This window comes from Syngnathus floridae, chromosome 12 (genome assembly GCF_059516105.1).
Source record: "Syngnathus floridae isolate MCC-2025c chromosome 12, RoL_Sflo_1.0, whole genome shotgun sequence".
Lineage (NCBI taxonomy): Eukaryota > Metazoa > Chordata > Actinopteri > Syngnathiformes > Syngnathidae > Syngnathus > Syngnathus floridae.
Window position 1 is genome coordinate 3,249,747 of NC_142424.1, and position 23,366 is coordinate 3,273,112.

A 23,366-nucleotide genomic window follows, 5' to 3' on the forward strand; every position below is an offset into this window, starting at 1 on the left:
CATTGAACTCAGTGTAACTGAAGCTCCTAATGTAGGCACAAACAAATAGTACAGTTCAGTTGTATTTAACTTTCAGGTTCAACACCTTCAAAATGAATCTTTAAGAATGAGTCAGTTTAATGTACTCATTCAGGTAGAATTAGCATTTGAGTTAATGTCCCTAATGCACAATACATTTTAATTGACTCTTTAGTCTGTCGTTATTCATTTTGGGCGTTTGAGAGCTAATTATATATTTTTTAGTGGTACTTGTGCAATCCTTAAGAAGCACTGCAAGGCGAAACTCTTTCCACTTGGAGAGCAGCCACCCACGGACGTCCACGCCCACGCGCACAACAGGTATCACCCAGAAGAGTTGTTAAGCGCTTGTTGAACCCGTCTCGAGTCAGTCGCTACACTCCTCCGGGGAAAAAAATATTTATATACTCACTTGTCGAGACTTACTATAAACATGCCGAACCGAAGCGAATGGATGCGCCTGTCCCTCCGCACGCCGGGCATCTTCATCTTCGGCCTGGTCATGGCACCCTGCGGCTGGGTGCTCAACCTGACTGCCACGGTGGCCCCCAACTGGAGGACCCTGGAGGATATCCCGAACACGCCGAGCAACGAGTTCATCGAGCAGGGCATCTGGGACATCTGTCGCTCCGTCACCACGTCCACGTCGTCCACATGCGGCTTGGAGGACGACACGTACTTTGGTAACGAGATCATCGAGGTGGCCCAAGGTCTCATGGTGGCCTCGCTGGTGGTCACGCTGGTGGGCCTGGCCGTTGCCATCCCTGGTGTCCGCTGCTGGAAAGAAAGACCCAACTGGGTGGTGGCCGGCCTCGGAGGGTTGTTGATCTTCATCTCGGGGGTGTTGACCATCATCCCCATCGCGTGGTACACCCACATCCTGGGAGACATCAGCACGGTGACGCCGAGGGAAACCGTGCGCGTGGGGTACTGCATCGTGCTGGGCTACATCGGGGGCATCTTCGAGATCTTGGGCGGGTTAGTCATGTTCATCGGCATCTGTCGCTGCTGCGGCGGAAAGAACCGCGGCGAGGTGCGGGTGGAGGAAACCGGGCGCAGTCGCTTCAGCGCGCGCCCGCAGACGCAGCCGAGACGCGTGGACGTGCCCTCCCTGAGCCGGGACCGAAGCCCAGCGCCCAGCAGCGTGCCATACATCAGGGACTCCCTGGATGACGACGTCTCCTTCCCCAGGGCCAAGAGCAACGGTCCCCGTTCCATCGACACCACGTACAGCGGGAGACCCTACGACGCGGACTTGTGAGGGGGCACAACTGCACGAACAAACAAACGGAGAGAAAGTCAATTTATTGCAGTGTTTCCCAATCTTTCCTGAACCATTAGAACAGAAATGTCAAAAATATACTTGCATACAAGTTACACAATTCTGCTTTATCAAAGATTATAAACATCACACTGTCAGGGAACGAATTTTTTTTTTTTTAACATTATAAGTACCAGTAACCCTTTTTAGGTCGAAAACTTTACTTTTGCAAGCTAATTGGAGGTTAAAATGGCTAAGAGATATTAAATAGGTTAATATGTTTGGAACCAAACTTGTTGCAGTATTAATGTGTTGTACCATACAGTGAAAGAGTCATTTTAATCGCCGTTTCCCGTTTTTATAGCTTTTTGGAATTACGTGTGCCAAAAAAAAAAGCAGTGCAATCAAAGGAATCAAGATTTTGTGAAGAAAAATCCACCACATGAAGAATTTTGGTCTTTTCCATACTAATTTGTACATATCGTATTTTTCTGTCCAATTACTAACAAGGGCAACGAACAAGCCTCAATTGTGTTATAATGTAAATATTTTTTTGCACTTTACATCAATGAAACCAAGTGATATGATCAATTATGTTTTCACTGCATCTTGTAAAAGTGCTTTATTAAACTGTACACTGTCTCTATAGGCTACTGTGTTCCTGACTTTTTTTTGTGGTTTTTATAGATAAACAGAGCTGTGACTACTCATCTATGGCTGGTTGACTTTAATATAAGATGACGACATTAGTATCGTTAAAAGAAATTTTTGCAATGTCACTCCTGAGACAAACTACAGTTTGGCTTGGAGACATTGAACCACCCTGTTGGTTGACTTGTAAGTGGTTAAGTATACAGACAATGTCACCTGACCGGCACAGCTCGTCTGGCTTGTCTGTTTGAACTACTTTCACATCTCAAACAATGCCACACCATGGAGAACATTCAGACCACTGTTGTTCTTCTGAGCTCAGAGTGACACTTCACCTGCATTGTGTGGTTCAGGTAACAGATTCGGATTATTATAAGTGTGGAAAAAAGAAAAAAAATCACAGCACATTGCAGTTCTTACAAAGTGAAAATAAATGTCCTGTAAATCATACACTGGCTGTCAAGTTGGAATTAAAATAATCTTAAAATTCTCCTTGTTTCTGCCTTTGTGTGACGTGTGCACTGACAGCAGACAACGAGGCTCTCTAATGCCCTGCCAGCAAGCAAAAGACTGCATGAGTAGTGTTTTAAAAAAAAAAAAAGTGGCACATTTTTAACAGTTATAATAAAATCGATGTATTTTGAAACTACGCACTAAATTCTGTTCTTCCTCAACACTCTCATTGTGCTATTAGAAAAAAAAAAAACCATTCTGTTCTGAGAGGGTAGTTCCCTCATATGTCAACTCAATTGGTTTTGTCCGCAAATGCCATAGTTAAGAGATCAAGCTCTTAACTTTCATGACACTTCCTTCTACACCCATGCCCAGCCCATTGTGTGCACCAAACAGCCAAGCGTTTCAAAAGCTGCACTCTGACATTTTGCAGAATCAATCCAAGTGCGTCATAATATCTTCATTTTTTCCAATGATTGTCTTTCAATCTGTAATAAATGCACTGTCATGACAATTATGCAATTTAAACGGAAAATTCCATATTTCTATTAAAAAAAATAAAAATCAAATGCTGGGGCGGGTTCACATTTTCTAAGCCTGGCAGAGAGCTTGGCTTGTTCAAACAGGTTGAGCAGTTAACTTGGATAGTTGCATGTGAACAGCTGCATAAATGTAATGATAGTTATGGCTCTTTTTTTTCCCAGATGGTTTAAATGGCACTCCCGGTGACTAATTTGGGCACTGCTTCAAGTGTACCAACAACTGTGCCCTGACAACAATAAAACATAGGTGTGTCACAAAAAAACTAAACAATTTCACTTAATAGTTCTTTCATCCATGTCATGGTGACTGGTAGCGCAATTAAATGATCTACCACTAGATGGCAGAAAAAACAATGTATTCTTTTCAGAGTTTCCTTATGGAGCTGGCTTGGGTCAAAGGTGAGGGAAACAATTAGAGGGACATTAAGTACCCACATTCATATTTGGCTTTTGATTATCACATTATAAAGGTCAAAATAAAATAAAAAACTAATCACACAAAACCAGTGAGAGAACATACAGCACAAATCCACAACAGATCTGAATTGGGTTTAAGGTTTATTTCTTGAACTCAAAACTTCAAAAGTGCAAAATTAATTTATACAACTTAACTCATAGGTAACGGAATACTTGTATACAAGAGAGGAATCTCGTTTGGTTTGAAATAGTTTACCTCATTTGGCTATACATGAACATTTTTTAGGCACTGAAAGTAAAAAAAACCAAAAGCAAAACAGGCACTTACAAGACTCTACATTGAATAATTGAAAGAGTCTGCGCCACTCCACATTTGAACTGTGAACGTGTGCACTTTGCATGAGTCAACAGACCACTAATTACATATTTTCTTAATTTTTGTCTGGAAGGCAAGTAGGTAATCAGATTACTTATGCAAATGAAGACAAAATGTGGAAAAAGGACTCAAATGTGCCTCGAGTGGGGGAAAACGAAAGTGCATATAGAAATAGTGGTACTCGACAAATGCCTTACCAAACTATCACAGTGTCGCTAGTTCATAAATATTTCCTCTCAATAATTGTCATGGAACTCCTTCCCTTCTGTGAAAAGCAGAAATGTAAATTAGTGGGTGGAAGCAAACATTCCCTGGGGTGAGTGTCGTGTCTGCATGACTTGTTGGTTGACAAATGCGACCCAAAAAAAAAAGTGAACAGTGCACCACGACGACACTCATTGTTTGTTCCTCAAACTGCGTTGCACACAAACAAACTGTTTGCTATCGTGCAACTAACAGGCTAATTTCTTTCTGCTTCGTAGTTAGCGCAGAACATCGGTAGGGTTGGTGCTCGAAAATTGGTATCGGTTCTTTCCGATTCTTCGCCCCGATATTTGTGCGACAACACTTTCAAACTAAAAAGTATGATTAGATTCAGCATTACTTAGAAATGGTGAGATCAATCACAGTCGAGCTTAATCCAGCATTCGGGTCAGGCGGAGGAAAAAGGTCCACGCTGGTCCATCTCTTGAGTAAAATGAACTGGGAGGTTTCAGATGATGAAATTTCACTTGCCTGAATGAGAAGGAAAATTTACTTTTCAATTTTTTTAGGAAGGATTTTTGTCATTTGAAAAGTCACATTTTCATACACAAACACTCCAAAGAGTTTCTAAGGAAACTGTTTAGCATACTAAGTGGAACTTGGAAAGTGCAATCCACCAGAAATGTGACTAACAGCACATCTTCTGGGGGGGGAAGAAAAAAATAAAAACATTTGGAGGTCAATGTTACATCATCAAAAAACGTCAGCTCAGTGAGCAGCTGTCAGATTGACTATCAAACCTTAATTCACTTGACATGAGTTTATATGGGGAAAAATGTTAGTGTGCACAACTTTAAAGGTACAGTTGCTCATTTTGCAAAATCTAAAGAGTTTTGGACTGAGAACGAACCATAAAAAAAAAAAAAACTTTTACATTGTAACCCAATGACCTTGCCAAGAAAGCAGGCTCAACTGGTTTACTTTAACGTGAACTCTCACCAGTATGCCAACAATTGGCAGCGTTCTAAAAAATAAAAATAAAAAAAGTACAAACTAGCATCTTTCTACTATTTTTAGTATGCAGCAGATATGCTGGACTAAGTCATTGTGCTGATTGAACACATACCTTTGGTTTTATTGTGATGGACTCACTTCACAAATAACTTGTTTCATCTGGTTTTGCTGCAAGATTCTGGAAACAAAAGATAGGATACGAAAATATTGTAATTTCTTTTGTAATTTTTAAAATAATTTATATTATTTCTTATTTTTACTATGCACAGCAATGGCCAATACTGATTTTTTGGGGTGGTACCAAACGGGGGGGGGGGTCAAAAAGGTCAACCTGAGCTTCACCGAATTGTAAAACATTTTACCTCTCCTTCTGTTTCTGAATTTGCTTCTGTCGCAATTTGGCAAAGATAAACGCCAGGATCACCAAACAGAGAAGGACAGCGACCACGCCTATGGTCAGCGGGACGCTAAGCGATCCGTTAAATGTAAGCTGGCAGGATTCGCCCCGGTAGCCCAGGTAGCACTCGCACGCGAAGCCTAAGCCGCCGCCGGGGGGGAGCACGCAAAAACCGCGTCCGTTGCATCGGATCTCGCCGCAGGTGGGGAGGTTGTAGTCGATGCCTCTCGGTCGGGGGATGCTCGTCATCGTCGTCTGGAAAGTGGAGGAGGAATGTGAGGATTGATGGCTATTTTTTTTCTGCCCATTTATTCGTAATAAATGTAAACACGAGTGTGATTCCTAATTTACAAATCAAAATATAATTGTGGCAAGTTTTACCGTGCTCAAAGTTAGTTTGGAGCCCTGCGAATGTTATTATAAAGCGTGCCAATGACTTGTTTCTGGAACTAATCCTTACGTTTGGGGTGGAATGTTGCGTAATGTGTCAGTGTGCAAGGTCCCTAACAAAGTAACAAATCCATAATCATGATTCAGAAATGACATCAACAATTAAAGCAATGGAGTGAATTTCACTATCAACAAAAGAATTTATCTACTGTATGTAAATTGATACAGTCCGGCAATCTAGTGTTTTGTAGTCCAACCCCAAATAGAAAATCTCGAAGAATTCAGAACTGGTTCTTATTAAAACCCCACAACTTGTATTAAACCAAATTTATTTAAAGTGTAACCAAATAAATCTATTGTGAGGAGTACTTTTCAGATTTAAAATGTGGGAAAATTATTTAATGAGCAAGAAGAAAAAATGACTAACCTCAAGAACTTGTTTCGTCGCCACAAAGATTTATTTTTTTCCCTTGTAGGGCGTCCGCGTGAGATTAAAATTAAGCGTCGGGTTCCGCTTTCGGTGAGGGAATCTGCAACAAAACAGGGAAGGGGTTGAAAGCAGACCTGTGAATACCTCTTGCTTTTAGTTCTTTTAACACAGAAGCACAGGCCCCGCCTTTTCGCTCATATTCACAAGTGAGTCATACCTGCACACCATGAGGAATCTTGACAGGGAATTTGGATAATCCTTCACGTAATTGCAGAAAAACTAAACGACTTGAATTTGTTGCGTGTGCGGGCAACGCAACATTTTTACTTTCTGTATCTGACCACATAAAGGAATTTCATTCAAAAACATTTGGCTGAGAAACATTTTACACACACACACTTACCTCTGGGCTACAATTGAAGTTGAGGAGGTAGGTGGGGCTGGAGGACAAGTTCCAACAAGACTCAATGACCTGATGTTTGTGGACCTGTGGTGTAGTCTTACATTCCTGTTAAATCCCATAAAGAAAATGTATTCAACTTTTAAAGCTCTTGTAAAGACTTGTGACTCCACTTCGCTGTATAAAGTATCTTTGAATTATTCGCACTTTGTAGAAAAAAATTCAGATGCTTTATCTTGTTGAGTGAATGATGTCTGGAATGAAGTCAGTGCAGATGTTCTTGAAGGTTAAAATTAGAAAAGTACAAAATACAATAGCCATGTTGATAACTTGGCATGGCAGGAGAAACATTTATAATAAAAAAAAAAAAGGTTAATTAGTGCTAAAGAATTAATTACCATCTCATCTGCAACACTAAAAATTACAGAGTGATATGAACAGGAAAGGAAAGGGGGGGGGGGGGAGAACAAACTTACCCATGTTTCCTTAGCAGAGGTAAAAATCCCCCCAGCTTCATTCAGTGTGCTTTCGTCTCTATTTCAGCTCGGGCGCGGTCCACGTAAGAGATCCTTTGAGAGTCAGTCAACCAACCAGACGGTATGGAAGATTGATTCGTTTCAATTGCAGTGCATAGAAGTTCAAAAAGGCAAAGACTTTCGAACCAAATGCAAGTGTGTGTGAAAAGTGACTCGGGGCTGCAGAATGTGACAGGAGGAGCTTGGAAAGCGTTTGGGCGCAATGCCACTGCTGCATTCTCAACAATTTTGTTGTCGTCCCCCCTCAAGTTGGGACAAATGAAGTTACTATACACTTTTTTTTTTTTAAATGTTACATGAGTACACAAAGCATTTACGATTATTTGCAGTTCTGAAGTGAACTCAATTACCTCAACGATTCTGCAAGCCTTCGGGTGTTTACCTTTCTTAATTAGCCTCATTTGTGTTGCAACAGCGCCAATTATGTAAGTAGACTGTAAACATTGATCGGTTTGTTTTCGTCAACCGAGAAACGCTCATTCCGTTCGTCAGACAGTAACTCAAGGCGATCGAATGCTGTTTCAATCTTTGTTTTTATTCTACAAAAAGGGTTATCAGTTTTGATTGCCATGTAAAACTAAAACGGCACAGATGCAATAACAGTTCCCAGAAAATGACTGCTAGGAAGCTACTGGGGGGTTCTTCAAGTCGGCTGGGGACTCGAGTTCCTGGGGATATGAGAAAAAAAAAAACTTACTTCCTTAGGAATGAACTTAAACTAGTTTAACTACCTTTGCTAGGTAGCTGAGAATTTATTTACCTCACAGTCAGCATCTCCATAGTCACTTTGCAGCACCATGTTTGACATCAACGTTTCTTTGTCGGGCGATTTGCTTCCGATTGATAACCAGCCCTTCCTGTATCGAGACAAAAAAAAAATTTCAATAGCAATCCTGCATTAAATTAAAAAGTGCGTTTGTGTTCTGGAGTTGGCTGGAATTCAAATTCGGGCAAAGTAGATCCTTGCCTTTTTGCAAAAAGAAGAGAGACACCTAAGACGACAACGAGCAGGCAGAAGACCACCAGGATCACACCGACGTGTCTACGCCGGCTTTCCTTCTCTTGACAAAACGTCCCTCGGTAGCCAGTCGTGCATTGACAGTTAATTATTTCGCCTTGAGTGACGCAGCTGCCATGGCCGCTGCAATATTGTTGACTACACGAGGACGTGTCCTTGGAGTTCTGAGGAGGTTCCACGGGTAGCTTGGGAAGTTGATCATTCATTTGTGGACCTACAGGAATTCATACCGCAAATTGAAAATTCCTTCAAAGTCAAATTTCCATCATTTGAGACTCACAATCTTGTTCGTCCGACTGGTCCGGACAGTCCACACGTTGGTCACAGAAGTTGCTGCTGTTGATACACTTGCTAGCATCAAGACAAGCTTGCTCCCCTTTGGGGCACGGGTGCTCTGGTGCACAGGATGTGGAACCGTTGCTGTAAAAACCACGTGCACATTTGCACACGCGACCTCCGGGGTAAGGCAGGCATATATGCTGGCATTCCCCGTTGTTGACAGCGCACTTATTGGATCCTGTAAATAAGGTTTTGAATCAGGGCCCATTTTGTATTAAAAAAAACCCCCAAACATTAAGTTTTGACTTGATGACTTGACTGTTCAATTAGCAACTAGGATGTTTAGTAAAGCTCAACCCACCTGTCTGGCTGTCCTGACTGTACGCTCGGATTTCCACCAGGCTGCTTTTTGTCTCAAACCAAAGTTGTTTGGGATGGTGGCCGTCGCTGAACCACATTTTGGTGACCTCTAAACAAGTTGGAGGTAAACACAGTTCATGTATCAGAATATGAAGGGGGCATGTGTTCCTCCTCATCGATAAATCAAACAAAGAAAATGGACTTGAAGTGATGAAAAGCTCAATTTGTGTGAATTATTCATTGCTACATTAATCTGACGCCATTTGCTGCCCGAAGGGGATGAAGACTGATGAGCGGGAGGGTTCATTTGGAAGAATTTAGTTGAAGGGATGAATACCTAATTAGTGTGACTCTCACCAGTAATGGATCAGTTCCAAAAAAAAAACAAACAAAAAAAAAAACACATTCTTACCCTTTTCCAGTGTTATCCAGAGGAGCATATTCTCAATGTACGTGATGGAGGTAACTAAACCTGGCCCTGCTTTGTATTGTTTGTAGCCTGAGCCATCCAGTCCAATAGAGCAGATGAGGCCTTCAACTAGATGGGGAGGAAAATAAAAATCGATAAAAGAAACCAAACTAGTCAAAACAGTCATGATGAAAAGGGTATTAAATTCAAAACCTGTGTCAACCCAGTAGATTGAAGTTCCATTCTTGGGAAAGACCAATGACAGGGGGCTGGAGGACTTGGTCCAAAGCACCGTTTTGTGTCGGCCATCCATCCACACGCAGCTCACTTCAGCCTGGTTCTTACTGCCCACGAGGGCCGTGTAGCAAAGTTGACCCGAGGGGGGATGCACAGCAATGGAGGTTGTGCGCTAGAAGATCAAACAGTGTGAGTCCATTGCAACCCAAATTGAAGTTCATGAGTGGGACCACGTTGTACAACCTTAACGTTTCCCTGAAGCAGTGAGATGCTGTAGCCTTCACGGCTGCTCGTCACGTGGAGGTTAGGTCGGCTGATGCTGCTCCAGTAGATGTTGAAGGTCACCCAGTCAACCGCCAGCGCCATGACGAAATCATCCTTAAATAGCATTACACTTAGCTGCAACTTTGATTCTCGTCATTGAGAACCCAAATTAAATTTCTTACCTTCAGCTGTACAAGCCGACCAGCTCGTGTCAGTGCCTGTCTGGATCTGGGCCCGCTTAAGTTCAGCATATCGACAGTACCTTGTTTACCATCAGCCACAAACAAGGACAAAGCTTGGAGAGCCAGATCCAGTCCGGTGGCCTCAACAACTCCAGGAATGAGCAACACTCGGCTGTTTGGCATACTTTTCAGACCGACGCCATCTTGACGCAAGGACTTAAAGTAAACCTGGATGGGAGGGGTGGAGAGCCCGTCAGATAAATGGAACATTTTGTAAAACAAAAGCTGACGAATCACCTGATAGACTGTTGTAGAAGACAGAAGCAGGATGAAAGACGAATCCAACGGTAGCGAGCAGGTGATCTTGTCCTTGGAGAGTATCAGCCCTTTTGGACAGCGGCAAACTGCTGCCGGCTGCATCTCGGATGCTCCGGTTGTGAGGAGGCACATGTGGGAGCACCTCAGCTGGTCGCAGGGGTTGGATATGGTGGGCTGGGAAAGGGGATGCATCAGCTGGAGAGAGGAAACAGACAGCACATGTGGTTATTTGTCTCCAAAATATTATAAATATAAAAAAAATATAAATATTTGTGTCTCCCCTTGGACACAAAATAAAAATGTTCCAAACTGATGACTAACCCTCAGCCCAAAAGGCTGCCCTGGTCTTTTGAGAAGAACCTTCTGGTCTTTCCCTGTGTTCTTATCAGCTGAGCGGATGGTTCTCCGCTTGGTGTCGGACCAGAAAATCCGATCGTTGAACACGGCCACTGAGAAGGGGCTCGGAGTTTCGGCCAGCTGGAGAATCTGGCAAGAATGGTAGAACCGTTCGACACCGGACTCTATTGCCAAAATCACATTCCAACCCCTTGCGTTAGATGACTCTCACCTTGACATCATCTCCATCCAGAGAAGCCGATCCGATGCAGCGTAGCTTCTCGTCGGCCCAGTAAACGCGCTCGTCCAGGAAATCATAAGCCAAACTTACAGGCCAGCTCAAGCTGTTGCTCACCACCACCTTCCTCTTGGATCCATCCATTCCCGAGCGCTGGATCTGAGGGGTGCTACCGATCTCGGACCATATCATCAACCTTGGGGGAGGTCACAGTTAAAATTTGCAGCCAGAATTAAAACGTCCTTCCCGACCGGGTTCCTCACCCTTTCTGCGGGATCAGCACCAGCGAGCGAGGCTGCTCAAGATCTTCAGCCAGCACCACCGTGTAATCTTGAGACTTCAACGTGGTGTCACTGAGGCGCACCGCCCGAATTTGGCCTACGAGTCCATCCACCCAGTACAGGTTCTTACCTACCCAGTCCACCGCAATGAAATCCGACTTGACCCCTGGAAGTAGATTTGATTTAAAAATCGCTCTATTTATTTTGGTGTCTTGGATTCCAAGCTCACCTTTGATAAGTGTCCCTTTACTGCTCGAGTCTTTAGTCATGTCGGCCCAGCGGATGCTCTGGTAGTCCGGACTGAGCCAGTAAACCCTCTGCTGAGCCCAGTGGTAGTCCAACGAAAAGACCGGCTGGTTGGCCGAAGTCAGAAGACGCAAGGAGCCGCTTTGAACTCCAAGAAGCAAAAGCTCGGACTGCACGGATGCCACGAGCAGTGGCTCATCTATAGACGTATGTTATTTCATTTAAATTTAGTCAACTGTCAATCATGAATAAAAAAGTATATACAATTTCAATTTTCATGGTAATATTTTTAGTTTTTGTATTTAAAACGTATTTCACATTTTAAAAGCATTCACTTTTGGAGCGCCTACCTTTGGTCTTGCAGCTTTTGTTGTCGGGCTCCAGATAGAAGCCAGGGTGGCACCGGCACACGAAGGACCCACGAGTGTTGAGGCAGGTGTGTTTACATGCTTCGTGAGGCATCAGATTGCATTCGTTTGTGTCCACGCAGGAGACAGCGTCGGAATGTAGCGTGAAACCTGCTGCGCAGTAACACCTCTGCAAAAAAAACAAAAAAATAATTTAAATATATTATATTATTTTATTTTAATTTTATTAAATGTATCTGTACATTTGTCCTTACATCACAAGATTTTTTCCTGCATTTTTTTAAATTTATTTTTGTTTAATTTTACAAAATTCACCTGTTTATTTGTCCCTGAATCACTTGAGCAATTTATGCAAATTTTTTTCTTTGACTGACCGGTCCATTTGGAGTGCTGACACAGCTATGATCACATTGAGGGAGTGAAGGGCTGGAGCAGTTGCGCAACGTGCATCCCACGCCCTCGTCCGAGCTGTCGGCACAGTTGATCAATCCGTTGCACGCCAGTCGCGGATCAACGCACTCGCCGCTGCCGCACCGGTAAAGGTGGGAGGGGCACTTTCTCGGTTTGCCTGTGGAAACAGACATTCAAGATCTAAATTGTCCAAAATTCACCTTGTTGAAATGTCAAGCATTTTTACATTTCTCCTCATCCACGCCATTGTGACAGTCGGCCTTCCCGTCGCATCTCCAGGAAACGGGGATGCATTGGCTGCTGCTTCCACATTGCCACTGGTACGCCCGACACGGCGGTGGCTTTGTCTCACAGTTCTAAAAGCAAATTTTTTTTTAAGTCACATTTCATTTGGACAATCCCCCAAATCCATCTTTACTTTCTCATCCGAGCCATCCTTGCAGTCTTCCTCCCCGTCACACAGCCATTCACTCTGCAGGCATTCGTGACTGTGAGGGCATCGTAGCTGGGCCGGGCAGCGTGGCGGTCTGGAGCAGTCCGCCTCGTCCGAGCGGTCGCCACAGTCCGCGTAGCCGTCGCATCGAAGTGCCACCGACACGCACTGCCCGCTGGTGCAGCGGAACTGCTCCACGTCGCAGAACTTCAAACCTGCCGGGGTGACATTGGTCTGATTCTAGCCCCGCCCCCTTTTTGTTTCAACCCCCCCAATGTGACATACCGCACTTGTCTTCATCCGAACCATCAGCGCAGTCTCGTTCGCCATCACACAAGAAGCTCGCCGGTATGCATCGCGTTGAGTTATCGCAACGGTGATGGCAGCCCGACATTTGACTTTCGCAGCGGATTTCATCGGAGCGGTCTTGACAGTCGTACTGTCCGTCGCACACCTGCTCAGTTCGGACGCATCTGTGACCATGATGGCATTGAAACTCATCTGGGGAATCAAGGAAGGAAGAATCTCATGAACGATCACGCTCGAGGATGAATCTCAAAGATATAAACCAACCCGCTTTGCATTCAGCAGCGCAACCCTCTTCATCCGATCCATCCTGACAATCCTTCTCTCCGTCGCACACGTGGTCGTACATGACGCACCCCAGACCGTCTTTACACGCCTGGAAGCCGTTTCGGCATTTGAGGGGAACCGCCTTGTCTCTGGAGGCTTGGTGCAGAGAAACCGATTTGAACGGGTCGAACAGAATTTAGATTTTCATTTTGGATCTTACAAGGTGAACCACGATCGGGGGACTTGCACTTCTTTTCGTCGGAGGCGTCGGCACAGTGGGCACGACCGTCGCACACGTACATCCTGGGGATGCACTTTCGCCGATCGTTGCACAAGAATTCCCCTGAAGGGAGGGGCAGGGGAGTTGATATACAAGTGAATTGTTTTGATAATCCATTTGCCGCTTCGGTTGACTTACTTCGGCTTTTGCACTTGAAAACACAGTCGCTCTCGTCAAAAGAATCTGGACAGTCCGGTTTCCCGTCGCAAAGCTGTTTTGGAGCGATGCACAACGATGAAGTCGGGCATCGAATTGAAGGGGTGATGCAAACCGGAGCGGGACTCGGAAACATGGACGTAATCGTTGGCGTGGTTGGTGCATCTGGAAAGACGAAAATGTTCAAAGCACATTTGCAGAAATCAATTCCGGTTTTGAGTGGACTTACCACAGCCGAGCTCGTCGGTGCCGTCAACGCAGTCGGGCTCTCCGTCGCACAAGAATTTCTTTGGGATGCAGCGATGGCCGTCGGCGCAGCGGAACTCGCAGCTTTTGGTTCGTTCCCAGCAGTCCAGCTCATCCGAACGGTCGCTACACTGAGCCCGTCCGTCACAGACTTGAGCCTCGGGGATGCACATCACTCCGTGAGCACACTGGAACTCTCCTTTGAGTCAAAAATGAGGAATTAATAAAATAAGATTAATTTAAATACATTTAAATAAAAAATAACACTAAAAATAAAAAAATAAACAATTATTTGTGAAGATGGTCAAGGCAACCTTTTGCGCATGTTCTCTGGCATCCTTCTTCATCCGATCCATCGAGACAATCTTCTTCTCCATCACAAACGTGGCTGTTGAGCACACATCCCGTGCCATCCTGACACGGCCTCGTGCCCTTCCGACATTTCAGCACCTGAGCTGTCGTTAATCGAGGAACTACCCTCCGACAATCCACCTCATCGGAGCCGTCGTGGCAATGAGCTCGGCCATCGCACACGAGAGCGCTGGAGACGCAGCTCCTACCATCCTTGCAAAGAAAGTCGGCTGTGGAGGAAAGGAAAATGTGATACAAAAAAGTTGGGGTGGTTGAAGCCATAACTTAACTTACTCTTCGAAGGGCATATTTTCACGCAATCTTCATCTGATCCATCAGGACAGTCTTTTCTTCCGTCACACATTTGTGTCGGGGCGATGCAGAGAAACGAATTTGGACACAACACGGTTGGACTCCGACAAGACGGCTTGTAAAAGGGCTTGGCTGTTGAAGGCGATACATTTAAGCCCGGACTGGAGGAAGTTGGACTTTCTGCAGACCATCAAAGTTGAGAAAAGTTTAACATTCCATCAGTCACGTAATTTGAACAAATTTTAACATACCACATTCCGCTTCATCTGAACCATCAGCACAGTCTTGTTCTCCATCGCACACATGACTGTAAGGAACACATTGACTCCCATCCTGACATAGCTGGAAGCCCAGACGGCATTTTAGCATCTTCGCTCGGGTGACAGGAGGAGCTACGGTCGGACAGTAGGCCTCATCCGAGCCGTCGTGGCAATGGGCGCGTCCGTCACAGAAGAAGTCCTGCGATACGCAGCTCCTTCTATCCTTGCACAAAAAGTCAGCTGTGGAGGTAGGAGATGTTAGGAAAACATCAAGAGGACTTTTGTGGTTGGACTCGTAAGTTCTCGACTTACTCTTTGAAGGACATCTTTTGACACAGTTCTCGTCTGAGCCGTCGGGACAGTCTATTATTCCGTCGCACATTTGTGTCGGTTTAACGCAAACGACTGAATTTGGGCAGAATGTCGATGGACTCGTACAAGATGGTTTGGGTGTAGGCATGTAAAAGGACTTTGCTGGAGTGGGAATTTCATTTGAGGCTGGACTGGAGGAGGATGGTGTTTCTGCAAAGTTTAAAAGTTGTCAGGGAAATAGGTAAAAACTAAAAAATTAAAATCAACATACCACATTCCGCTTCATCTGAGCCATCCCAACAGTCTTTTTCTCCATCACACACATGGCTGTAAGGAACACAGTGAGCCTGATCCAGACACGGCCAGGAACCTAAACGACACTTCAGCACCGAATTCCGATTGGCAGGCGGAGGAGGCGGAGCTACAGGCGAACAGTCAACCTCATCGGAGCTGTCGTGACAATGAGCTCGGCCATCGCAAACCAGCTTCTTGAGAACACAGCTCCGCCTGTCTTTGCAGAGGAAGTCCGCTGTGGAAGAATAGTAAAAAAAAAAAAAAATTCAAAAAAGGGGTCATGCAGAATAAGCTAAAAGCTGCCGACTTACATCTATTTGGGCATCGTTTCAGGCATGTTTTCTCATCAGATCCGTCAGGACAATCTTTAATGCCGTCACATATCTGCGTTGGGGGGATGCAAATTGAATCGGGACACAGAAATGAAGGACTGGTGCAAGACGGCTTGATGGGAGGTTGAGTCTTGGCAGGCAACGGAGGTCGATTTCGGCGGCCATTTTCTCGAGGCGTCGTCATCGCCGCGTCTGTAAATATTAAGTTGAATAATCCTGGTTTAATATTTGGTTTTGTATTAAAAAAAATTAAAAAAACATACCACATTCTTCTTCATCTGAGCCATCCTGACAGTCTTTCTCTCCATCACACACATGGTTGTAGGGAACGCATTGAGTCTTATCCCGACATGGCCGGGAACCTAAACGACACTTCAGCACCGAAGCCCGGTTGGCAGACGGAGGAGGCGGAGCTACAGGCGGACAGTCAACCTCATCGGAGCTGTCGTGACAATGGGCTCGGCCATCGCAGACCAGCTTTTTGAGAACACAGCTCCGCTTGTCTTTACAGAGGAAGTCCGCTGTGGGAAGAAAGTAAATTTAAAAAAAAAAAAAAAAGGTCTTGCAGAATAAATTGCAGAATAAGTTAAAAGTAGCTGACTTACATCTATTTGGGCATCGTTTCAGGCATGTTTTCTCATCAGATCCGTCAGGACAATCTTTAAAGCCGTCACATATCTGTGTTGGGGGAATGCACGTTGAATCTGGACACAGAAACGAAGGACTGGTGCAAGACGGCTTGATGGGAGGTTGAGTCTTGGCAGGTCGATTTGGGCGGCCATTTTCTGGAGGCGTTGTCATCCGAGAGTCTGTAAATATTAAATTGTATAATCCTGGTTTAAGATTTGTTTTCATATTAAAAAAAATAAAAAAACATACCACATTCTTCTTCATCTGAGCCATCCTGACAGTCTTTCTCTCCATCACACACATGGCTGTAGGGAACGCATTGAGTCTTATCCCGACATGGCCGGGAACCTAAACGACACTTCAGCACCGAATTCCGGTTGGCAGGCGGAGGAGGCGGAGCTACAGGCGAACAGTTAACTTCATCGGAGCTGTCGTGACAATGAGCTCGGCCATCGCAAACCAGCTCCTTGAGAACACAGCTCCGCCTGTCTTTGCAGAGGAAGTCCGCTGCGAGAGGAAAGTAAAAATAATTTTTTAAAAAAAAGGTCATGCAGAATAAATTGCTGATTAAGCTAAAAGCAGCCTACTTACATCTATTTGGGCATCGTTTCAGGCATGTTTTCTCATCAGAACCGTCAGGACAATCTTTAACGCCGTCACATATCTGCGTTGGGGGGATGCAAGTTGAATCTGGACACAGAAACGAAGGACTGGGGCAAGACGGCTTGATGGGAGGTTGAGTCTTGGCAGGCAATGGAGGTCGATGTGGGCGGCCATTTTCTGGTGGCGTCGTCATCGCCGTATCTGTAAATATTAAATTGAAAATTCCTGGATTAACATTTACAAAAGTTGTAATCATGTATTCTCACCACCACTGGCGGAGCTAAAAGGGGGACTGTGGGGGCACTGCCACCCCACAATTTGTTTGGACCTACCAGGTGTCTTATAATGGATCAGTGTTTTTGTTTTATATTAAAAAGAAAAACCATACCACATTTCTCTTCATCTGAGCCATCCCAACAGTCTTTCTCTCCATCACACACATGGCTGTAGGGAACGCATTGAGTCTTATCCCGACATGGCCGGGAACCTAAACGACACTTCAGCACCGAAGCCCGGTTGGCAGACGGAGGAGGCGGAGCTACGGGCGGACAGTCAACCTCATCGGAGCTGTCGTGACAATGAGCTCGGCCATCGCAAACCAGCTTTTTGAGAACACAGCTCCGCCTGTCTTTGCAGAGGAAGTCCGCTGCGAGAGGGGAGTAAAAATAATAAATGAAAATAAGTTTTAAAAAAAAAAGGTCATGCAGAATACATTGCGGATTAAGCTAAAAGCAGCCGACTTACATTTATCTTTGCATCGTTTCAGGCATGTTTTCTCATCAGATCCGTCACGACAGTCTTTAATGCCGTCACATATCTGCGTTGGGGGGATGCACGTTGAATCTGGACACAGAAACGAAGGGCTGGTGCAAGACGGCTTGATGGGAGGTTGAGTCTTGGCAGGCAACGGAGGTCGATTTCGGTGGCCATTGTCTGGTGGCGTCGTCAGAGTGTCTGTAAATATTAAATTAAACAGGCATGGTCACCACCACTGGTGGAGCTCAAGGGGGGACTGTGGGGGCACTGCCACCCGAACCCACCATAATGAAAAGTTTTTTTTTTTTTACCAATTTTTGAGTTACATTTTATAAAAAAAAAGAAACAAGTTTTGCCGACCCTTTGAGGAAAACCATAACCCTGGCCTCGCCAGTGCTCACCACATCCTTCTTCATCCGAGCCATCCCTGCAGTCTGGCTCGCCGTCACACACGTGACCGAAAGGAACGCATTGGCTGCCATCTCGGCACAACTGGGAGCCAATCCGGCACTTCAAAGCTTTGGCTTGGCCGGCAGGGATCGGAACACTGGGACAGCCGACTTCATCGGAGCCGTCGTGACAATGAGCACGACCGTCACAAACCAGGCTCCTGGAGACGCAGCTCCTTCGGTCCTTGCAGCGGAAATCATCTGGGACGAAACAAATTAAAATTTGTTCACGCTCTGGGTGGATTTTTGACAAATGTATTCCCGACTTACTTTTGGAGGAACATCTTTTCACGCAGTTATTTTCATCAAAGCCGTCAGGGCAGTCTTCTCGCCCGTTGCAAAATTGCTTTGGGGAGATGCAGAGACGGACAGAAGGGTGGGGACAAAGGACGGACGGGCTGATGCAGGCGGGAAGTGCGGCTTTTGTGATTTCGTTTGGATTTGGCGAGGTCACATCCTGCTCTGTTAAATTTGGACGACACAAATTTTTATTAAATTTGACCAAACCGGTTTGCAAAGCTTTCAAGTTACTCACCACAATCTTCTTCGTCCGAGCCATCCTTACAATCTTTCTCCCCATCGCACACGTGCGTGTACAGAACACACTCGACGCCGTTCTTACACGGTCTGGAGCCTTTTCGACACCTGACGGCATCGACCCAAGGCCCGACTGCGGCAACGGCTGGACACCCGACCTCGTCCGAGCCGTCGAAGCAATGAGAGCGGCCGTCGCACACCAGCGCTCTCGACACGCAGCTCTTCCTGTCCTTACATTTGAAATCATCTGAGAAGAGTTGTTAAAGTCAGAAGCTGCAGCTTTTTGGAATTAAACTAAGTAAGACATCACCTTTGGATGGACAGTTTTGAAGACAAAAACTTTCATCATCTCCATCAGGGCAGTCCTTTTTGCCATCACACAGCTTGTTTGGAGGCAGGCAGATAGCGGTGCCCTTGCATAGCACCGACGAGCAGACGGCACTAACCGGAACTATGGAAACAAACTTTCACCATCTAAACTTGATGATCAAAGTTGTCGAGAATATGTATGAACCTGCATGGACGTCCCGGAGTGCCTCCACCACACTGACCACGGGACCTCTGGTTGTCACATCCCGGATACGGCGCCCGTCACGTCGGTCCCACAGGGTCATGACGTCAGAGGACAGCGACAACAGGTAAGGTTCCAAGGCGCCCAATAGCGAGCCGGAAACATTCCATCTTTTTCCAGCTTTGTGTTTATTCCCTTGGTGCAAACTCAATGTCATCAGGCCTGGAAAAGAAAAGAGTATTAGTACTGGAAAGTAAAAAAGGTTTAATTTAAAAAGAAAAAGTGGACACACCTGCCGTGTCGGAGTTCCACAACAGACTCGCGGCTCTGAGGTCAAAGGCCAAATTCTCCACGACTCCATCCAAGCGCAGAAGTTCTCTGGCTTTGCCTCCCGTCATACTCATCGTGAAGATAAACTCCTCCTCCAACCAGATGACTCCGCCCCTCAGCCAGTCCAGGAAGAGGCTCCGAATCTCTCTGGTGGTGTGGTACAACTGCCGCTGGGAACGGCTGTCCACTTCCACGGAGCCGATCCGGCTTTGGTCACATGACACCCAATATACGCTTCCACTCTTTTGGTCGACTTTAATAAGACAAACTAAAAAAAAAATGCTTTGATTAAGCTGACCAATTCCAAACAATTGATCATTAAATCACGAACCTGACACTTTTGTAGGAATCCACTCTGTCTTGACTTGTGTTAAACTGGTGCGCTGGAGGTGACCAGTTTGGTTGGCCCAGTACAACCAGTCACTTTTCCAGTTCACATCAAAAGACAGGATGCCCTCGTCAGTAGCAAAGATCTTCGTTTCTGTCGACTGGCTGCCTTTAAACTCCAACAGGTTGATATTTTTGGAGGTGGCATAGAGGAATCTTGGATCTGAAGCACACAAGAAAATAAATTTCATCCTTTTGTCTTCGTTAAATGATTGCAGAACTTTTACGTTGTACAGTAAATTCAGTTGCTAGGGAACCTACGGTCGCATGTTCCGTCAACCATCAGGACTTTGGAGGTGGGACAAGTGCAGGTAAAGCCCACAGGGTTGCTTTTGGTGAGCACACATATCTGGCATGAGGTTTTAGCACATGCAGAAGAACCTAATTGTGGAGGAGACATTTGCACTTTGATACCACGAAAGCAAATGAGGAGGAAGTTCCTCGCATACCTCTCGGCTGCTGCAGCTCATGAAAGATGGTCAAAAGTGGAAGTGTGGATTTCCACAGAAACTTCTTCCGGTTTGGTTGGCTCTGCGGAACCTGCCAGACTCCTTTGTCGTCCGCCCAGTAGAAGGAACTTTCAAACACGGCCAGGTTGAGAGCCGGTCTCTTGTTGAAGAGTCCGGTGAACGTGTAGCGGCCGGTCCCATCCACTTTCATCGTCTCGATGGACTGATGGAAAGAATACGACTTTATTCTAATTTCTGGATGATACAATGGTCTATTTTTTTTTTCCAAGTCACCATCTTGGCGTCACTGATCCAGTAGAGCCTCCTGGCGGCCACATCTGCTGTGAGTCCATGGGCCATTTGTGCCGTCAGTACAATCAGAGAGTTTCTGTCCGACCCATCCATCCATGACCACTCTATGGTCACCCTCGCACCAGGGCCCGTGTTGATCCAAAACATCAAGCTGCCAAAACAAAGAATTGTTTAAAAAATAAAATTATGAACTCTGCAATTATATTTAAAAAAATGCTGATCAAGCGAACCTCTCCACTGGTAGAACCACCAATTCTGATGGGCTGATTGATTTGCTCAGCAAAACTGTGGAACTTTTCTCATCATCTGCTTGCACGTAGATTGATTCTGTCCTGTGATTGGTCCAGAAAAGGTTTCCATTCAGCCAGTCACAAGCCAGCCCTTTGATTCCAGGCTCACCTGTGTCAGAAATTTGAAGGCTGGGTTAGCATAGAGCTAATGAAATTAGCTAAAAAAAACAAAAAATGGTTCATGCATCATAATGATACGAGTACATGGGTAACAAACCAGCATGGATTGTCCAGGTACGCTGCCCATCACTCTTGTAGATGAATCCCATGTCGTCGGCCCAGTAGTAGTGACCCCGGGCAATGTCATAGGTCAAGGCCACCGGGTTGAACTTTAGAGTCTGGAGCACCTCAAACCTTTGTGACTTCACGTTTAGCAGCCCGACGGATGTCCTCAGAACTGTCAGCAGCCGGGTAACGTTCCCTGAAGGAACATATGTCAGAAGTTGTCACATTGGCAATAAAAGAAAGAAAATGAGAAAATCAATATTGTTAGTTTGCTTTGAGGCATAATTTAATGGCAGTACCTGTGGCCATACAGCCAAAGCTCTCATCCTGACTGAAGCCTTCTCGGCAGTGGCAAAAGTAAGATCCAACTGTATTGGTGCAGTGATGGAGGCATGGCGTGAAGGGAAGGGCGCATTCATCCACATCTGCGGGTACATATAGGGCAACTAAGTCAACAAGGCAGTTGCACAAAACGGCCAGCAGACGGCGGTGTTGTAACAACAATCACTTTCTCGCATATCTAATACATGGTCGATTTTTCAATATAATTAAATATTTTAGATTTAATTTAAATTTAGATTAACATAACCACTGCAGGACAGCAAAACCCCTGAATTTTTCAACAGTTGATCTCGTTGCCTGCAGTTAATCAATCCCACAAAAAAAAAAAATAAATGCAGATATTGCATTACCTTTGCAGACTGCCCCATTGATGTCAAGTTTATAGCCAGGAGGACATGAGCACAAAGCACCCCATGACTCCTCCACACACACATGGCTACAACCACCATTTTTCACAGAGCAGGTCTGACCTGCAAGGGGGAGTGAGAGGGAGCATTGCATCAAATGACGTCAAGAATCAATACTGTTGATTAGCACATTTGATTATTTCAGAACGAAACTTACCGCAGGTTACGGGCTCGTCGCTGCCATCCAAGCAGTGAAACTTCCCATCACACATCTGATCAGCAGACAGACACACATCTGCGCACTGGACGCCACCCTCACGGCAAACAACTGGTCACCAGAAAATGTTAAATTTGAAAAACGTTTAAAAAAAAAAAAATCATAAGACATGAATGCTTTCTCACCACAGCCCTCCTCATCAGAGTTGTCCACGCAGTCATTCTTTCCATCACAGCGAAGCTCTATAGGGACGCAAATGCGGTTCCGACAAGTCCAGTCCGAGTCCAAACAACCTAAGGCGACATCGCAGTTCTCCTCATCGGAGCCGGTTGGACACTGCTTCTGTCCATCGCAGCGTGCCGATGCGTCAACACAGCCGACAGAGCCCACGCATGGGAACTGACCGAGTGGACAGTTGGAGGAGCCTGGAGGAACTGAGGGAAAATCCAATTTTAAAAAAATGGACGGGGGAAAAAAAATATGGAGGCATAGTAGTTGTGTTAGGGTGTGGTTTTTTTCCCCCCACAATCTACAGGTGCAGGAATTCATTTTGTCCGAATCTTAATATTAAAAAGTGCCTACCAGTACAGTCCATCTCATCAGAGCCATCCAGGCAGTCCCCTTCTCCATCACATCTCCATTTATCAGCAATGCAACTTCCATCGTCACATTGCCATTGATTTGGATGACACTGGAAATCTTGCCCTGAAACAAGCAAATCATTTTGGCTCAAATTCAACTTCAAGTGCAACCAGCTAGCGATCCCACCCTAGAAAAAAAATCAGAACACGCCTCTTCTAAATGCAAACGTGAGGAGAAAAATTCAAATTAGTTGCCTTTGTGGCTCGTTTAGTGATGAGAACGCACCAGCAAAATCAGTGCGCTTGAAATTAAATGCACCAAATTTGAGGAATACCAGCGTGAAAAAAAGTTTGTTACCTGTGGCATGGTGTAAAATCGACAGGATCAGCAAACAAATGAGTTGGCGTGACTTCATGTCGGACACGCACGACTCATCTGAATGGAAGCCCATCACCTGCAACTCCACCTGAAATAAAGGCTCTAATTGCACATGCGCACTACGGCGCACGGAAGTAACGTCGGGGCCTATTGTATATAGTTAAAGAATAATAAAACAGACAATGTAAAAAAACAGAAAAATATATCTGAAGAAGTAACCAAATGTAAAAGAAATTAAAAAAAAATCTGCATAGGTTATACAACAATCTTTTATTGTCAAGTGATTCAAACAGTGCATTTAACTTGATTGGTTTTGAATATCAATTGATTTTAAAAACTGATCAAAACAAGAGTTCGTTTGATGTAAGAACTTTTAGAGCGCAACAAGCCATTGGTGTCTCTCTATCCCTTTCAATTGCAATTTGATTAAGTGAGA

At 45.1% G+C, this 23,366-nt stretch overlaps 2 protein-coding genes and 1 long non-coding RNA gene across 4 annotated transcripts; 1 reads left to right on the forward strand and 2 right to left on the reverse strand.

Moving 5' to 3' along the window:
• The first annotated feature begins 291 nt into the window (after positions 1–291).
• cldn23.1 (claudin 23.1) lies at positions 292–1,927 on the forward strand. The gene has a single exon (XM_088392506.1). The coding sequence runs from the start codon at positions 452–454 to the stop codon at positions 1,277–1,279; it is 828 nt and encodes a 275-aa protein (XP_088248632.1). The 5' UTR covers positions 292–451; the 3' UTR covers positions 1,280–1,927.
• Positions 1,928–3,470: 1,543 nt separating this feature from the next.
• LOC148389514 (uncharacterized) lies at positions 3,471–5,365 on the reverse strand. Its single transcript, XR_015861662.1, has 4 exons — positions 5,299–5,365; positions 5,049–5,114; positions 4,857–4,946; positions 3,471–4,453 (listed from the first exon to the last, which is right to left on the reverse strand). It is a non-coding gene; the product is annotated as an uncharacterized LOC148389514 (long non-coding RNA).
• Positions 5,366–7,603: 2,238 nt separating this feature from the next.
• Positions 7,604–23,041, reverse strand: lrp13b (low-density lipoprotein receptor related-protein 13 b). Of its 2 annotated transcripts, XM_088391850.1 has the most exons (53): positions 22,910–23,041; positions 22,553–22,675; positions 22,156–22,404; positions 21,971–22,081; positions 21,757–21,876; positions 21,364–21,489; positions 21,057–21,260; positions 20,780–20,948; positions 20,532–20,700; positions 20,238–20,460; positions 20,050–20,169; positions 19,733–19,951; positions 19,364–19,669; positions 19,075–19,293; positions 18,871–19,011; positions 18,559–18,807; positions 18,294–18,485; positions 17,976–18,224; positions 17,563–17,772; positions 17,207–17,464; positions 16,807–17,019; positions 16,465–16,722; positions 16,191–16,394; positions 15,849–16,106; positions 15,565–15,777; positions 15,231–15,488; positions 14,960–15,169; positions 14,639–14,887; positions 14,370–14,567; positions 14,039–14,305; positions 13,708–13,923; positions 13,461–13,643; positions 13,263–13,385; positions 13,043–13,198; positions 12,755–12,970; positions 12,455–12,684; positions 12,263–12,392; positions 12,000–12,193; positions 11,608–11,794; positions 11,241–11,456; positions 10,994–11,177; positions 10,725–10,926; positions 10,478–10,642; positions 10,136–10,351; positions 9,839–10,066; positions 9,636–9,770; positions 9,369–9,564; positions 9,159–9,284; positions 8,748–8,855; positions 8,388–8,624; positions 8,057–8,321; positions 7,850–7,946; positions 7,604–7,757 (listed from the first exon to the last, which is right to left on the reverse strand). In XM_088391850.1, the coding sequence occupies exons 1-53, from the start codon at positions 23,001–23,003 to the stop codon at positions 7,710–7,712; spliced, it is 10,137 nt and encodes a 3,378-aa protein (XP_088247976.1). In that variant the 5' UTR covers positions 23,004–23,041; the 3' UTR covers positions 7,604–7,709. The 2 variants fall into 2 exon arrangements, with proteins under 2 accessions (XP_088247976.1, XP_088247975.1); XM_088391849.1 differs by having other exon boundaries at positions 9,159–9,564.
• Between the last annotated feature and the right edge of the window lie 325 nt (positions 23,042–23,366).

What these genes read in the sequence shown, in the direction of transcription:
- lrp13b (XM_088391849.1), bottom strand. Translation starts at nt 23,003, where the DNA reads ATGGGCTTCCATTCAGATGAGTCGTGCGTGTCCGACATGAAGTCACGC. An exon ending in GATTTTACACCATGCCACAG is followed by an intron (nt 22,676 to 22,909) that starts GTAACAAACTTT and finishes TGCTTGTTTCAG; the next exon opens with GGCAAGATTTCCAGTGTCAT. An exon ending in GTCGGCTTGTACAGCTGAAG is followed by an intron (nt 9,771 to 9,838) that starts GTAAGAAATTTA and finishes ATGCTATTTAAG; the next exon opens with GATGATTTCGTCATGGCGCT.
- cldn23.1 (XM_088392506.1), top strand. Translation starts at nt 452, where the DNA reads ATGCCGAACCGAAGCGAATGGATGCGCCTGTCCCTCCGCACGCCGGGC.